The 16,474-nt window shown below is 45.6% G+C and overlaps 1 protein-coding gene across 1 annotated transcript in view; it reads right to left on the bottom strand.

Annotated features, from left to right (window-relative positions):
- The window catches only part of Capn8 (calpain 8), a 65,064-nt gene that overhangs the window by 15,483 nt on the left and 33,107 nt on the right, over positions 1-16,474 (bottom strand). The window contains exons 5-11 of the mRNA XM_048356821.1: positions 15,874-16,042; positions 14,963-15,046; positions 12,050-12,135; positions 9,024-9,098; positions 8,047-8,207; positions 5,341-5,516; positions 1,322-1,333 (exon numbers count right to left, since the gene is read on the bottom strand). Coding sequence (XP_048212778.1) covers positions 1,322-1,333; positions 5,341-5,516; positions 8,047-8,207; positions 9,024-9,098; positions 12,050-12,135; positions 14,963-15,046; positions 15,874-16,042 — 763 coding nt within the window. The remainder of the gene's footprint in view (positions 1-1,321; positions 1,334-5,340; positions 5,517-8,046; positions 8,208-9,023; positions 9,099-12,049; positions 12,136-14,962; positions 15,047-15,873; positions 16,043-16,474) is intronic.

Genomic DNA, 16,474 nt, shown 5'->3' with positions numbered 1-16,474 from the left:
AGGTTCCAGCAAGAATCCTGGGGTGGTGCAGAGGAGAGAAACTCTGAGATGCCAAAGAGGGGACTAAAGGCACCAAGGCAAGTGCTATATCTTCTCTGCTCCACCAGATACCCACATGGGTCCGAGGCCCTCACATCTTCCGTTGACATGACTCCATGACAGGATGGGGATCAGTGTGGGCCTAGGAGCTATATGGGGCAGGACAGAACCAGAACTGTTAAGCAACCTGTTTCTCTAAGCCCTCCATAGGATTCTGAGGCAAATTCAAGTTTGCCAAGGACTGACCAAAGAGTCCCTGATGATAGAAAAACAGCCCACGGGGACATGCTGAGGGCACCACAAAGTGCTTTTGGGAGAGTTCCACAGTGAGTGCATCTAATCCCTCATATAAATGGAGCCTCTGTGATGGGAACCACCATGAACTGGATTTAACCCTGGTTTGGCTTAAAATACTTTCATGTAGTCCCTCAACAATAATATGCACTTGAAAATCAAGGCAAGATAGACAGTTATGTACAGTAGCCTTGGCATACAACATTAGTCTGAGCCTGTGAATTGGTCCTATTGACATATGCTACACCACTTGTCAAGCCAGAAAACCTGGGAAAATAGGGAAAGGCTGCAGTCAGGAAGATGCATGACTATGTGGTTAGTCCAGTTGATTCTAGCTGCTGGAAGCCACACTGAGTACAATGTTTCTCAATCATGGCTGAAATTAGAGTCATCTGGGTTGTTTACAGACCTATGATGCTGGGGTCCTCTTACTCTAATGGTTCAGTTACAATGGAGATGGGATATAGACTGGCTTTGATTCATTCTAAATACTCTCTAGGTTGTAGCCAAGGAGATAGCCACTTGGCTGGCAAACAGTGGGGCTTCATTTTGTGCTGGCTGTGCTCTTGTGGCCAGCCATGCAGCTCCAACTGCCACAGAGGCTCCAACTTTAACCAACTGAGATACAGGTAAGTGTAACCGTGTACGTGTGAGAGTAACCCTATGACTCCCTAACCCAGTCATACATCACTGAGGAGAGCAAGAAATTTTCTTATCAGAACATCCTTTGTTGGCCTACACTGTGTTTTAATCACCTTGTTCAGATCAGATCACTAGGCACTTAGGTAGGGGAAAGGATGATGCACGTTCCCCGCCTTTGAGGCCTGACAGATGAAACTTGGGCTTGTCTTCATCAGCTCTCACCACTCTACAGAGTCCACAGGAAAACAAGCTTCTATCACAGGAAGTAGATGGTATCAAGAGCTTGTCCCAAAGACAGTCAAGCTCTTACCAAAGGAAGACATCTCTTAGCGTAAGACTCACGTACCTCTTTGGGAACCTGCAGGACAAAAGGCAAAAGCAGGTTACCCCAGAGTTTAAGGTCCCCCATTTGTGCTTGTGCATCCCTCCATGCCTAGCAGACAGATTGCAATCAAGTCTGAAGAGAAATTTCATGCTAAAGAGAGAAAATAATATTTCTGAAATGAGGAAGTCACTGATGAATTACAAGGCCATCTGAGGCCTGAATCCCAGAGATCCAGGAGTAGAAAATTCTACTTTTTTCCCTTTGTTTTTGAATGGTATAGTCTACCAAAATCCACAATCCCTCCAGAGTGAGAATGTTGGCTCCCATTACAGATGAGCTCAGACATGCAGAGTGGCAGCCCTACCATGCCCAAGGCTCCTGTGTCAGGCTCCAATCCCCACTGTACCCTTCTCCCTCCTCTGATCCTGTCACAGAGCCTGTTTGAACCCAAAAAACAAGAAAGGCAAGCTGGTGGTTTAAATCAGTGGACAACTGCCTATAACCCCGAGAAACAACTAATTTCAGGGAAGTTAAGATCAGTGGGCATCCTTGTCGTGGAAGCAGAATAGTCTAGGATCACTGAGTTTAAATCAAATTTACCCATGTAGAGGACCTGGCTGACTGTTAAGCAAAAACCTGGCAGGAGCCTTCCTCTCTGTGCAGGCTTACCTAACTACCTTGGCTGTTTTTCCACCAACAACACGACCACCATCCCGTGGTCAATATGTTCTGAGTCCACCCTGCCAAGAGTCACCAAGGAACCAGACAAGAACAGAGTGGCAGGAAAGTGGGCCTTAGTGACTGCCCATGGAGAGAGGGGAAGGGCAGTCAAGTACGAAATGCAAGATCCTAAGTGCAAATGACAGGCTGCCTGCCGCACAGAAGCCTGCTGTCGCTACAGGAAGATAAAGGGGAGAGGAGGGAGGCCAGACAAGGAGAGCACTTTAGCCTTCAGAGGTTATGGCTGCTTCCCAGAGACAGATTTTCAATCTCCAACTGGACTCCAGTTCCAGACAGGGAGAGCTGAGGAGGGAGTCACAGGGAGACGAGTATGGTAACCCTACTTCCTTAGCTTCTCTTTATACCCCCAGCTGTCCCCTAGAGCTTCATATGCTTGCTATACCCCAGTGGCCCTCTATATCCCAGCGGCTCCTAACACTTCACTGTTTCCCATACCCCAGATGCTCCCTATAGCCCTAACTGTTGCCTACAACCTCAGCTACTCCCTTCACCCTAGCTTCTCCCTAGGGTATACTCCATATACTCCAGCTCTAGATAGTACCTCTACCCCAGCTTTTTCCTACTGTTCCAGTTACTCCCAAAACTCCAGCTTCTCCCTGCAATTCCTGCTCTTCCATATAAACCAACTCCAGCTACTCTCCACACCTAGCTTCTCCCCACTGTTCCAGCTCCTGCCTGAACCTCAGCTTCTCCCTACTATTCCTGCTCTTCTATATACCCCAGCTCCAGCTGTTCCCTATACTCCAGCTTCTCCTTACTACTCTAGCTATGCCCTGTACCTAAGCTCCTCCTAATACCTTCAACTATTCTTTTTTTTTTTTTTTTTGGGCCAGTCCTGGGCCTTGGACTCAGGGCCTGAGCACTGTCCCTGGCTTCTTCCCGCTCAAGGCTAGCACTCTGCCACTTGAGACACAGCACCGCTTCTGGCCGTTTTCTGTATATGTGGTGCTGGGGAATAGAACCTAGGGCCTCGGGTATACCGAGGCAGGCACTCTTGCCACTAGGCTATATCCCCAGCCCCCCTTCAACTATTCTTGACAGCTCTGACTACTAGCTACATTCATTCACTCAACTTAACTTTAAAACAGCTAGTATTCACAGATGTCAAGTTCTGAATGACATGCTCCTGGCCATAAGAAGGACCACAGATTGCACACACACTGGAGCAACTTTGATAACTGAAAACCTGATGCATTTTAGATATTATTTATAAACTCAAATACCATGCCACACAAAAGTTATTTCAAGAGAATGCCTGGTTGATCTGTCTGTATCCGATAGACCTGATGAATGAAGAACTGGTACCACTGTCCCTGAGTCAACCTGCTCTGCTGCCAGGTTGGCCCACTGCCTCTCTCCAAAACGGTCACCTACTTTCAAGTATCAAGAGGCACATGGAACCCTTGGGAGGGATTGCTTTCTCCCTCCACTTTTGAGATCTAAGTCATCATCTGAACCTCTGGTCAGTCTCCCTGCCATGGAGCTGAGATACCCAGCCCACTCTAGCTGTCTCATTATGGCAAACCTGCCCTTCCCTGTGGTCAGGTGAGTGTGTCTGATTTCCCCATCTCTATCATGAACACACTGAGAACTGTGACTGTGGGACATTTTTCTGTCCTGCTAACTCTCAGAACCATACCTAGCACATAGTAGATGCGTATTAAAATTTGTATATTGATATCTACACACAAAAGTTCGCCTCAGGATTTTATGCCTATAAGCTGTAAGCCTATGCTGGATCATTTATAATCTAGATAGAACTGGAATTGCTAAACTGGAGTTCAATTGGGCCTTATTTATTTTAAATTTGTTTCTTCTACCATGAAGTTCCTTACCAATTCCTTACCAATTTTTATCCTTATTTATTTGTTTGTTTGTTTTTGTGTCAGTCTTGGGACTTGAACACAGGGCCTGGGCACTGTCCCAGAGCATTTTTTACTCAAGCCTAGTACTCTACCACTTGAGCCACAGTTCCATTTCCAGATTTTTATTGGTGGTTAATTAGAGAGAAGAATCTCATGTATTTTTCTACTCAGGCTGACTCTGAACCATGGTTCTCAGATACCAGCCCCCTGAGTAACTAGGATTACAGGTGTGACCTACTAGTGCCTGGTCCCCAACTCCTATTCTTTAACATAACACACACACACACATACACACTTACCTCTCAAGGCCTGAGTTCAAGGCTGTAACAAGCAAAGGAACAGAAGGAAGATGGCAAAAACTTGGAAACTGTGCCTTTCCATCTTGTTTTCTTATTACAATGCTTCCTTTTCAGAGATTAATTTACACTGATATGTTAAGCCTCCAGTCAGCTCTTGGTCTTCCTAACTAGAACTGTATATTTTTGCCTCAAGATATTCTTTTCTTTTTTTTTTTTTTTTTTTTTGCCAGTCCTGGGGCTTGAACTCAGGGCCTGAGCATTGTCCCTAGCTTCTTTTTGCTCAAGGCTAGCACTCTGTCACTTGAGCCACAGGGCCACTTCCAGCTTTTTTTCTTTATGTGGTGCTGAGGAATTGAACCCAGGGCTTCATGATTACCAAGCAAGCACTCTACCATTAGGCCACATTTCCAGCCCAAGAAACTCATTTTTAATAAAAATTTAAATAAAAACTTCACCATGAACCCCTCTGTTATCAATCTTTGCTTGTAGAAAGTAGACTCTAATTTATTCCTGGCTAGCCTGTGAAGACCTGAAGGTCTTGCTTTAACTCATAACTTACCGGTGAGACAAGTCATTGGATGAGAACTCACCAGGAACAACTACCATACTGGGCCAGGGACTTAAACCTGAGACTAGAACTCAGTCCAGAGACACCAAGACCAAAACTGCCCTCGTGGATTCCCTCACCCTGTCTCGTGCCCTCTGTGTTCCAAGGGCCTCAAAGTTGTTCATGGAGACATGAACATGAACATGGCTGCCATATCCAGCCCCAGTCCCCTTGCCCACTCTGAAATGCCACAAATCACTCAAAGGGCTTTTGCCACTGCTCTTGGCTCCTGTCCCCCTGAGACACCTCTACTTGACAAATCATCTGTTCCATGCATTTGCTGCAGCTCTTAACAACAGGCAAAATGTCACAAATGGCACATCTCACTGTTGACAGCAGAGACTGTGTCGTGGGAATGAATCTCTAATCATGAAATTAGATCTCAGATGGCCATTAGGAGAGGCATTTAGAGGAGCAAGGACAACACTTGACCAGGAGTATTCAAGCACGGGAAAGATGCACTCCAATAACTACCCAAAACCTTCAGACACGAGTACACAATAGAGGAGGAACGCAGCTCAGCAGTACCTGGTAGACAGCATAGCCGATACTGAGCATTCCCTGTCCCAGCCTCCGCTGTCGCCTGCGGTTCTTCTGCATCAGACCGAGTAGCACCGTGCAGCAGGGTTCAGCAATGCCCTCTTCTTGGTCCTCATCCGCCTCATCCAAATGGATTTTGAACTGGGGATTGGTCCAGTATGTGGCTGGAATTCCCCAGTGATGCATTTCCCCATGGGTGGGGGCCAAGGGGAAAAAGAGGATGAGGAAGAACAAAATAGAAGAGAAGACCTCAATTATCCTAATAAAAGCATCTCTGGCTAAACTGCATGATGAGCAGGCCTTGGAAAATGATCCACCTGTCTCCCTGTCCCCCCCCCTACACACACACACACAGCCCATAGCACTTGCAAAGTTAACACTTGTCCACTTCATGACCAATCAGGAGCCTACAAGCTGTGATTAGGGAGAGATCTCCTGGATAAATGGAGTCTCTGTCCCTGTTCTCAGCTGGAGAGCACCAAGTAAGAGGAGGGAGATTGCTGAACGAAAGTGTGTCCCTGGGACACAATCTCAAAAGAGTCTAGGTACCAAGGAAGCCTGATAGGCTAGAAACCCCCATGATTGACATATGTTCTGTCTCAGGGAGGCAACCCAAGCAGCCCAGAAAATCAATCCTCTGCCTACTGCCCTGGGGCTTCACATGATGAGACCAGTGTTTCACACTCGGGGTGGTGGGGGGGGGGCGGGGGAGACACATTTCCTTCCAGACAAGTCATTTAATAACACATGAGGAATCATAATGATCGTGAAGCCACATCCCTGCACCACCTAGGAAAGACTCCTTCATTTCATGCCATCCTTTGAAAGACAATCTCTGAAGGAGTTCTGGCATGAGCAGAGGCACAGAGATGTCCAAAGGAGGATATGAAGGCACACAGCAATTCTGTGACAAAGTTGAAGAGCAGACCTGATGGAAGAAAACGAGCTTGACAGACTGTTCCCTGCTAGGACCTCAACAATGTCAATAATGATGGGGGGGGGTGGAGGAAAGGGCTGGGAAAGGGAATTCAGATTTTTCCTTTTTTGGAGAGTTGTTTTTATTGTTTGTTTGTTTATTTACATCCTCTAAGTAAGGGCTCCACTCTATGCGATAACAGTCTCCTTTGCAGGTGACCAAGAGCCACTGGTGGTTCACAATAGGATTACTTATTCAATTCTGCTTTTCCAGAATCTCCACTTCCAGATTTCTTTTCTTTTTTAACTGTAAGGCTCAAGTGTAGGATTTTAAAGCCAAGTGTCTATGGATTCCAGGAGAGACAAGAGAATGTGGTAATCTTCGGTACTTACATCATTACCCAAAGGCAAGAGAGTTCCATTTCTTCCTGACAGCTCGCTGGCAGCACAGATGGGATTATGATTTGGTGCACACAGGTACCTTGGCCTCCTCCCCCTACAGCTTTGAGCTCCCAGAATGATCCATGCAAATTTCCTCTGCCTTTTCTAAGAGCTTGCTAATGATGAGCATATTTTAATTTCTCCCAAATGCCGCATTACAGCAAATCCCTACATTTTTTTTGTTTATTTCTTAACAGTACCAGAGGAAGAGAATGGGCCATAAAGATAATACAACCCATTTGTATAACCCTGCACAGTTTACAAAGTGCTTCCCTATGCACTCCATATTACAATGCTCACTGAGACCCCGTGAGGTGAGAAGGTAAGAATTAAGTACCCTGTACTGAGGGCTGGGAAACTGAAGCTTAGGGAAGGGAGCTGTCCCTTGGGTCTCACAGCCTGCTAAACTAAGCATCAGGACATGAGCTCCCCTTTCCGTCTGTCACAATCTGCTCCCCGCTGCTGGATGGGGGTGGAGAAGATCCCAGCACTGCACCCACATAGGATTTCAGGATGATTCAACTTCCACAGTGTTGAGCACAGCCCTGCCAGAAACTAGGACTAAGAGGAGTGTGGCGGGCCCCACCCTTGCCTCCACACAAATCCACAACCCAGATCTACAACAGAAATCAGCAGAGCCTACAGCAAACCAGCTGGGAGTGTGCAGATGGAGAGAGAGGTAGAAAGTGGAGAGAGCAGGTTTTGCTTCCTCCTGAGAGAGGTTGGGTCATTTTACCGAACTGCTTCTTCAGGTCCTGCCTCAGGACAGTCAACCTAGGAGGAGCCTATTGATGTACATACTAGTGACCTTTCATGACCTCTACTTGCCTTTGATGAGGTGATGAGTCAAAGTTAGCACAGTGGCCACGGTTCACGTCAGAATAGATCCCAAGGCCTGAGCCTTGAGTGTGCCATCCCAACCCCCTCCATCCTTGACTCAGTGTACACACAACGCCAAAGGGTTGCCATGCTGGGTTCTGTCTTTAGAAGTAGCCAATGTTGTCCTCCAGCACACCATTAGCCAGCCACTCTGTCCCCAAGCTCAACAGGATAGTGTCAGCTAGATGGCTCAAACAGGCCAAGAGAAGAACAGGAGCCCTTAGCAGGTCATAAGACACATGTCTCTTGGGAGTAAGGATAGGTGGGTAAAGTCGGGGTGCTTTGAACATAAGAGCTGATAGCAGGCCTCAAGCAGTTAACTGCAATGCCCCCATTCACCTGTCCTTCCTCCTACCCAGGAGAGGGAGGGAAAGCAGGGCCTCAAGTTCAAAGGCATTATCTGAAGATTAGCATGCAATGTCCCCAGCTCAAGGACAGCCAGGCAGCCCTTCACCTCACCTGGGTAGTTCTGGCAGCCCCCAGCAGTGGAGCCCCGTGTCCAGCGGCCATTGAAAAGCACCAGATTCCATTTGTGCACTTCTTCACTGCTCAGAGAGTCTGGAGATAGGTTGCAGATCTCCAGGCGAGAGAATTGCTTCAAGAAATCTGAAAATGACATCCTGGGGATGAAGGGAAAGGGGGAGGGGGACCAGAGGCTGTCAGACAAGGGGACTGGGCAAAAAGGTGACTCAAGGCACACCTGTGAGACACAGGAACTAACCCTGTGAGTAGCCTCAAAGCTGACTTGAAGAAATCTGTTCTCACCCACTGATTCAAGCAGGCAGAGGCTATGGTCCAAATTCCTCTCTGTGATTAGCTTCTTGGGCCCTCCAGAAGCCTCCTCCTATTTCTGAACTGTAACCTGGAGAAGACCCCAGGAGGTGATATGCACCCAGCCCCTTCCCTTAGGCTGGGTTAAATCTAAGCCCATAGAAGTTTCTGGTCCTGGGATTCTCAAACATGTCCAACCTACAGAAGTCTAAGCTTTCCTATGTTCAAGATGTACCATGAATCTTCTTCCTGATTGCTTCTAGTATAGGAAGGTAGCCTGGGTAGATGGGAAGGTAAGTCTCAGGCCTAAAGAAATAGAAGTAGTGTTCTGGGCTCATTAGAAAGGCACGTAGGTAAATGGCTAAGCCACAATAAGGGCCCAGATACTTGGTTTTCAGTACTTTAGACATGAGTAGAAAGGTAGAATTATAGCAGAAGATATAAGAGATCTTGTCACAAGAAAGGCAAAAAATAAATTTAAAAAGAGGCGGAGGTGGGGGAGAGAAGAATGAAAGTTGTCATGCTTGGGACCTATGCTGCATTTCTGGATGTCCTGGAGTCTGGGCACACACACACACACACACACACACACACACACACACACACACACACACACACCCCAGCACCTGGGCCAGTCTTGGCACAAAGCAGCATCAGCGTCTCACCAGAACTCGCCATCCTCAGCCTTCTTGTCCAGCTCTTCCTTCCTCCTGGGATCTACGTAATTCCATTCAGGGGCACTGGGAAATTGAAGTGAAGGTGGTCATTCCTGAAGAGCAAGCTAAATGCTCCCCCCCCCATATCCACGAAAAAAAAGCCAGAAATAAGATGCCCCCCAAATCAGCAGGTAGAAAGCAGGCTAGAGTGGGCATGTGGAACTGCCCAGGGGGATGAGAGGATGGGACTGAGGACATGGGCACTGCAGGGTGACCCAGAATATGCAACAGAGACATAATGGCCTGATCTCATTATCACTTTCTGGGCAAGTTTTCCATTTCCAATCAAGACTCCCTGGCCCCTGACCACAGGAATGAGGAAGCTGAGGAGAGAAGATGTAAGAGATCCTGTCACAAGAAGGACAGGTATTCCAATGTCAATTAGTAAGTTGTCATTCCCATTGGTTTGTCAGTCTGTGGAGACTCTATTATGAGAGATTCTGACCGGCACTAGGTACATAGACACAGTCCACTTCCTGAGCATGCAAGGAAAACCATAAGGCCCAGTTTTATGGCAATTTCCTTATAATAATGCCCCCTGTGTGGCTACCCGCTAGTAGCCTTTCTGTTGCAATAGCCATGTCCATTGTTTAAATGCCATCTTGAGCTACCTGACCTTTGCAACATTAGATTTTCCTGAAATACGTGCCCAATGTCTAAATAATGGAGCTGTATTAAGATCCATCTTTAAAAAAAAATAGAAAGGCAAACCTTGGGGCTGGGGATATGGCCTAGTGGCAAGAGTGCTTGCCTCGTATACATGAAGCCCTGGGTTCAATTCCCCAGCACCACATATACAGAAAACGGCCAGAAGTGGCGCTGTGGCTCAAGTGGCAGAGTGCTAGCCTTGAGCAAAAAGAAGCCAGGGACAGTGCTCAGGCCCTGAGTCCAAGCCCCAGGACTGGCAAAAAAAAGAAAAGAAAGAAAGAAAGAAAAGAAAGAAAGAAAGAAAGAAAGAAAGAGAAAGAAGAAGAAAGAAAGAAAGAAAGAAAGAAAGAAAGAAAGAAAGAAAGAAAGAAAGAAAGAAAGAAAGAAAGAAAGAAAGAAAGAAAGAAAGAAAGGCAAACCTTGCTCTGAACACTTTCAGCAAAGCCCAAACTCTCCTTCTCCATCATAGAAGCAGGCATACCCAAGTCCAGTTTACCCAGCTATAGCTGGCTTCTAGGAGCCCCAGATTTCATGAAAGAGTTCAGAGGACTTTATTTTAATTCATTGAAACATTTGTTTAATCAGAACTGAATCTCAGCATAAGCTTGTTCTAAACAAGGATTAGGGGACACATTAGAGAATTTGAGATCTAACCTAGTCTTGTGTTTGATTGTTTTCAAGATAAAACAGAGAGAGAGAGAGAGAGAGAGAGAGAGAGAGAGAGAGAGAGAGAGAGAGAACAGTTACTTGAGAAGAATTAACAGGAGGATCATGGTTCAAGGCTAGCCCAGACAAAAGTTGGTGAGATTTTATCCCCCACAAAAAACAAAAAACAACCTGGGTATGGTAGTTGATGTATATAATCCCAGGCAGAGGTAGCTGACAAAAGCAAAAGGACAGATAGGTCTGAAAAATAAGATAAAAGCAGAAAGACTGGGAGCATGGCTAAAGTGACAAAGCACCTTGTCTAGCATGTGTGAGAGTGTGAGGTCCTGAGTTTAATTCCCAAGAGAAAGGAAATCTAGCTAGACATTAGCTGAACTACCAGGTCGGCACCTCAGACATTAAGCACCCTGCTTCTTCAGTAGCCAGGATGTAAATATCCCGGACTTGACTCTGTCCCCCTCACCAGGCTTTGTTTTACACCTAGGTCCTTCCCAGTCTAAGAAGGACCTGGGTAGCATCATCACAGAGAGGAGATAAAGTCAAACAAATCCTTTTGCAGTTGCAAAAATTGCTATCGGTAAAATAATAATAATAATAATAATAATAATAATAATAATGGCCAAAACCTGGGGTTTAAACTTCATTTGGCCATGTTATCCTTTTAGGAATATCCTTTTAGGAGGTTCAGAGTTTTGCTCAATCTTAGGCAGTGGAATGAAAAGTCCATCCAGGTATCATAGCTATGGTTCCAATGGCACAGGTTTTTTTCTGACAGAAACCAGGAGATTTTTGTGGGAGTTCCAGGCAGTAACAAGCAGTAATGATGCCGTCATGCAATTGTGGTCAAGTTCTCCTCGGAGGCCCTGGAGATGCCACAGGGGATCGATGAACAGAGCTTAAGTTTTGACTGTCGAAAGCTTAAAGATGTGGGAGAGGAGCACTATAATGGCCATCGTCATTTCCAGTGCCTGTCGATCAGTAAAACTGGTGCATTGCAACTCCAACCCTGGTACCAATCAACCTCCCTTGGGCCAGCTGTGGGACTGGGATGGAAACGACTTCATGCCCTCCCCATCCTCCTTCATCCGGGCACGTCATTTCCAGGGCATAGGTGTCTCAGGACATCACCACCTCTGACTGAGTTAACCTCACCAGTACAGAGGGTGTCCAAGAATTTCCTCTCCAGCAAATGATCAATAACCACTCAGTCATGAGCTCATGGAGTGAACAACATCCCTATTCATGGCTGCCTGCCGGACCCCAACCTATGATCTCAGTACCATGGAGAAGTTCAGCCTTTGCCAAAGGAAGCAGTGTTTATTGAGTGGGAGGAGCAGATCCTGAGTGATGGATTTGACCTTTGGACTACCACTGTGTGGTAGATGGAAAACAACAGGTGAACCCTCTGTGCTAAATAAAATTCAAAGGAACTGCCACATTTTCAAAGGCAGAGACAGAAATCCAGAATTAGAGAGTATAGCTAAAGGGTTTTATTTTGCTTTAGAAGTATTTAATAACCTTTCGTGAACAGGCTGTGTAGTCTGTGAACAGGAAGTACTGCAAAATGTGCTAGGATGTAGGACTCATTGCCGCATGTGTTACCAGACACCTTTCTCCAACGCCAGGAGCAGAGAGAACTGGGAAGGTGAAGAGGAACCTACTCATCACTCCAGGCTCCGGACCACTCCACTTCACCCCATGGGTTCCTGAGTCTGATCAGCTTCTCTGGGCAGCCATGGAACTCCACCTGCAAGTTACACACACACACACACACACACACACACACACACACACACACACACACTAAATAAACATCTGCCTTGTGCTCATGTCTCACCTGACAGCAATGCGTTCTAGGTGTCTGCAGAATTCTATGTCCCTGAATGATGGCACTTCTATTTCTTTTTCTTTCTTTTCTTTTTTACTGTTGGTCATGGGGCTTGAACTCAGACCCTGGGTGCTGTCCCTGAGTTCTTTTGCTCAAGACTAGTCCTCTACCACTTTGAGCCACAGCTCTACTTCTGAGTTTTGAGTGGTTAATTGGAGATAAGAGTCTCACAGGGACTTTTCTGCCTGGACTGGCTTCAAACCTCAGATCCCTGAGCTCAGATCTCAGCCTCCTGAGTAGCTAGGATTACAGGCATGAGCCACTGCTGTCCAGCTCACTGCTATTTTTTTAACCCACCTTTTTCAGATTTTGATCCAGTGCTCTATTTTTCATGATTAGTTTGATTAACTGAAGAATAAGTTTAATACAAAAACAAGTTTGTCTGCATTAACTACTATTTAAATTTCATAGTCAACCACATTTGACTTAAATTTTTCCCCTGTTCAAGACTGGTGCTTTACCATTTGAGCCACAACTCCACTCTCCAGCTTTTTGTTGGTTAGTTGAAGATGAATGTCTCACAAAGTGTTCTTCTTGGGCTGGCTGTGAACCCCGATCCTCAGATCTCAGCCTCCTGAGTAGCTAGGACTACAGGTGTGAGCCACCAGTGCCCAGCAAGACTCCAATATCTGAGGCATTGTAATAAAAGTGTTCCAAACAAATGCCAGTTTCTCAGCAATCAGCATTTATTGAAGATATACTAGACACTAGGCTTGTGATAAGCATTTCAAATGTATTATTGCCTCACTTAAACCTCACAAAAGTTCAACAAGTCAGGCATTATTATTACCTTTATTTTACAGATCAAAAGTCAGAGACTCCGGAACTTTCCTGGCCATTCCACAATTACCTAGTTAGTACATTTGCCATATGGTGAGTGCAGGATGGGAATCCAGACAGTCTCCAAAGCTTAAACCTGTAAGGACCCACACTGACTGCTGAAGTTTACATACAACTTGTCCCCTCTCAGACTCATATTGACATTTGTTCTCCACTGCGGCAGTGTTTGGAGGTAGAGCCTTCAAGAGAGCCTCAGCTTATAATGAAGAATCGATGCCTTTTGAAGGGACTGGGTTAATTGTCACAGTAGTGAGTTCTCACTCTCTCAGAACTTGTCTCTTTTCCGAATGTGCCCACCTATTCTTTCCATGTCTGCCATGTTACAAAGTAGCATAAATATTTCTCAACCATTCAGTCTTGGACTTCCCATCCTCCATATCCATGTGTTCAATAAATCTCTTTTCTTTATAAACTACACAGTCTCGGGTTATCTGTTATAGGAACAGAAAACAAGCTAGGATTTTTACCTTACACTACAATTTATTGAACACTCAAGTAGGAGCTGCCATCTACCTCCATACACATGATTGCATTCCCATACACACCCAAACACAATAACCTATTAGGCTTATCATTTTAATTTCCTTTGTAGTTTTCCCTATGATTTAGCTCAGTGTTCTCACATGCATATTCAAGTTGTATTTCTGGAACTGTCTCAATTTTAAAAACACATTCACGCCTGGCACCAGTGGCTCATGCCTGGAATTCTAGGAGACTGAGATCTGAAGAGTGTGGTTTGAAGCCAGCCAGGGCAGAAAAGTGCTCATGAGACACATACCTCCAGTTAACAACTAAAAAGCCAGAAGTGGTGCTGCGGTGCACAGTGGTGGAGTGCTAGCCTTGAGCAAAAGAAGCTCAGGGACAGTGCCCAGGCCCTGAGTTCAAGCCCCACAACTAAAAACAAAACAACAACAACAAAAAAAACCACATACATGGACTAGAAGTACATAAAATGGGGGGCTGGGGATATAGCCTAGTGGCAAGACTGCCTGCCTCAGATACACGAGGCCCTAGGTTCGATTCCCCAGCACCTCATATACAGAAAACGGCCAGAAGCAACGCTGTGGCTCAAGTGGCAGAGTGCTAGCCTTGAGTGGGAAGAAGCCAGGGACAGTGCTCAGGCCCTGAGTCCAAGGCCCAGGACTGGCCAAAAAAAAAAAAAAGAAGTACATAAAATGAGTATTCATGTCATTACAACAAACAAAAAGAGCTGGAATATCCACAGCACTTCTCTTTTTGTGTTGGCCACTGGGAAACCAATGTAAAAACCAAAGTAAAATTAATTTCTCAGTTGTAACACTGCCTTTAGCCTAGATTGATAAATTTTACCTTAGCTGTATGCTCTGATTGCATCTATACATTTGATTGTAAACTACCTTAAATCTGTTTGGCTGAATATAGGTTATAAAAAATAATGAAAATTATAGGGCATGCTTTAGCTTAGAATAAATGATTACCTACATACTTCTTGTTATTATATATTATCCTGAAAGTTGGGGAAGGAATTTACCATTTATCTTCTGAGGACTCCTATAAGTTTCCACTGCCTTATCTGTACAGCATATTTTTGGGGGATATGTATGTATAAATGTAACCAACAAACTTTCCTGGCCATACCTTGGAAGAAAACTTGCATTTAATTAGACTCAGAGAGCTAGAGTTCAAAGGGGTTAGGTAACCCAACTCTGACAGGCTGAGAATTAGCGCCATATCTGTCCATGGCTCTGTGCAGTCAGAGGCTGAACTCTGAACCTCTTAGTGGTGATCTCCTCTCTTTCAGGAGTGCCCTAAATTTGTGGTGTTAGCACTTCATATTGCCCACCCCCCATCTCCTGCCTAATTTTACCTCTTCAACTCCAGTGACAGAGTAGGCGTGACTTTTAACCAGCTTCTGGCTGGTGATAGCTTCTGCTTCCACTGCACTGGAAACCTGAGTCAAAAAGAAAGTTCACTTTGGGCCCAGCTCTATGAGACTTTGCAAAGACATATCACACAGTGGGAGGGGGAGGGGTTAGGGAGGAGGGAGAACTTTGCAAAGACACACCACACAGGTGCAGCAATAAATTACAAACAAATAGAGCCTTCTCCATTTAACCCTCTTTATCAGGCCAGACAGGTGCTGAGTGGTTGCCAAGCCTAGAGCATGGCTCAACTAACCAACCTTTGAAAATGCCACCAGACATTTATTCTCTGAGCCTGACCCCTGATACCTACTCAGTGAAAGAAGATTATCTGAAATGACAGCAACAGAGGAAAAGAGAGCAATCAGAGGGACAGGTTAACAGTGGACCTGTGGGGATGGTGGCCTCCAGCCTCCCGTCTCCACAAACACATTAGAGTTCCATATATCTATCCCTTCCTATCAGGCCATGACTCTGCCTGGCTGCAGAACCTCTTCCCTTTCCTTTAGGAATCTCCACATCCATGTTTGATTTCCAAAATCCCAAGATTATTTAGCAAAAAGAGGTAAAGCCCCAGATCCAGGAAGCAAGGTGTATTCTCAGTGCAATTCTAGCCTTATGATAGGGACTCTAACAGTTTGAAGGAAATTGGGGCTCCTACACTGCAACTAATCCCAATTCCTATCCACTTGTGAGATCTTAACCAGCTCCTACACACTGAGGGCCAATATGTCACCAGATTTTCCCATCAAGTCCTAGATAGCTTACCAAAAGCCTTCCCAGGCCTCTTTCCTCTATCTCATCCCTCCCCTACCACACCTGAGGCAAAGAGACAAAGAGATATATCCTGGCTCACATCAATGGAGCAGCCCAGCAGAGATCCTGCACGGAGGGCCTTCCGGATGATATGGAATAGATTGCCTGGTGCCTTCTTCAGATCATAAAACTCAGAGATGCCACCTGTGAAATCTTCAAACCCTTCTATTGTGGAGCCTCCAGCAAGAGCCTCATAGGAACCATTGAGCCTGTTGGAAAAGAAAGGAAATATGCACTACCCTCTGCCATTAGCAACCAAGGGACTATCCTAGAATATGGTCTAGGAGGTCAAGGAGAGCCTTTTGCTAATTTTGACTTCAGGCCTGGAACATGCTTAGGCTACTATTTCACACATCCAGCTCAGTATATTACTGGACTGTTTGCAGACACCCTCCCACAAGTGGTCTGAGTTTCTGGGGGTTACAGGCACAAGTAGGGATGTTAGGGATCCTCTCTCAAGGCTGAGAGACCTTGGCTGAGGCTTGCTTTAGAAATAGGTCTAGAAAGGAACTGAGTTTCAGTAAAGATTATCCATAAGCAACACTAATTCAAAGAACCAGAAAGAAACCTTTGACTATGAAATGCCAACAAGAAGAAACTTTGTTGAGTTTGGGATTGTAGCACATTTGTTTTCTTCTTCA

The sequence above is a fragment of the Perognathus longimembris genome, chromosome 11, assembly GCF_023159225.1.
Source record: "Perognathus longimembris pacificus isolate PPM17 chromosome 11, ASM2315922v1, whole genome shotgun sequence".
NCBI lineage: Eukaryota > Metazoa > Chordata > Mammalia > Rodentia > Heteromyidae > Perognathus > Perognathus longimembris.
This window is presented reverse-complemented; position numbering and strand designations above follow the sequence as displayed.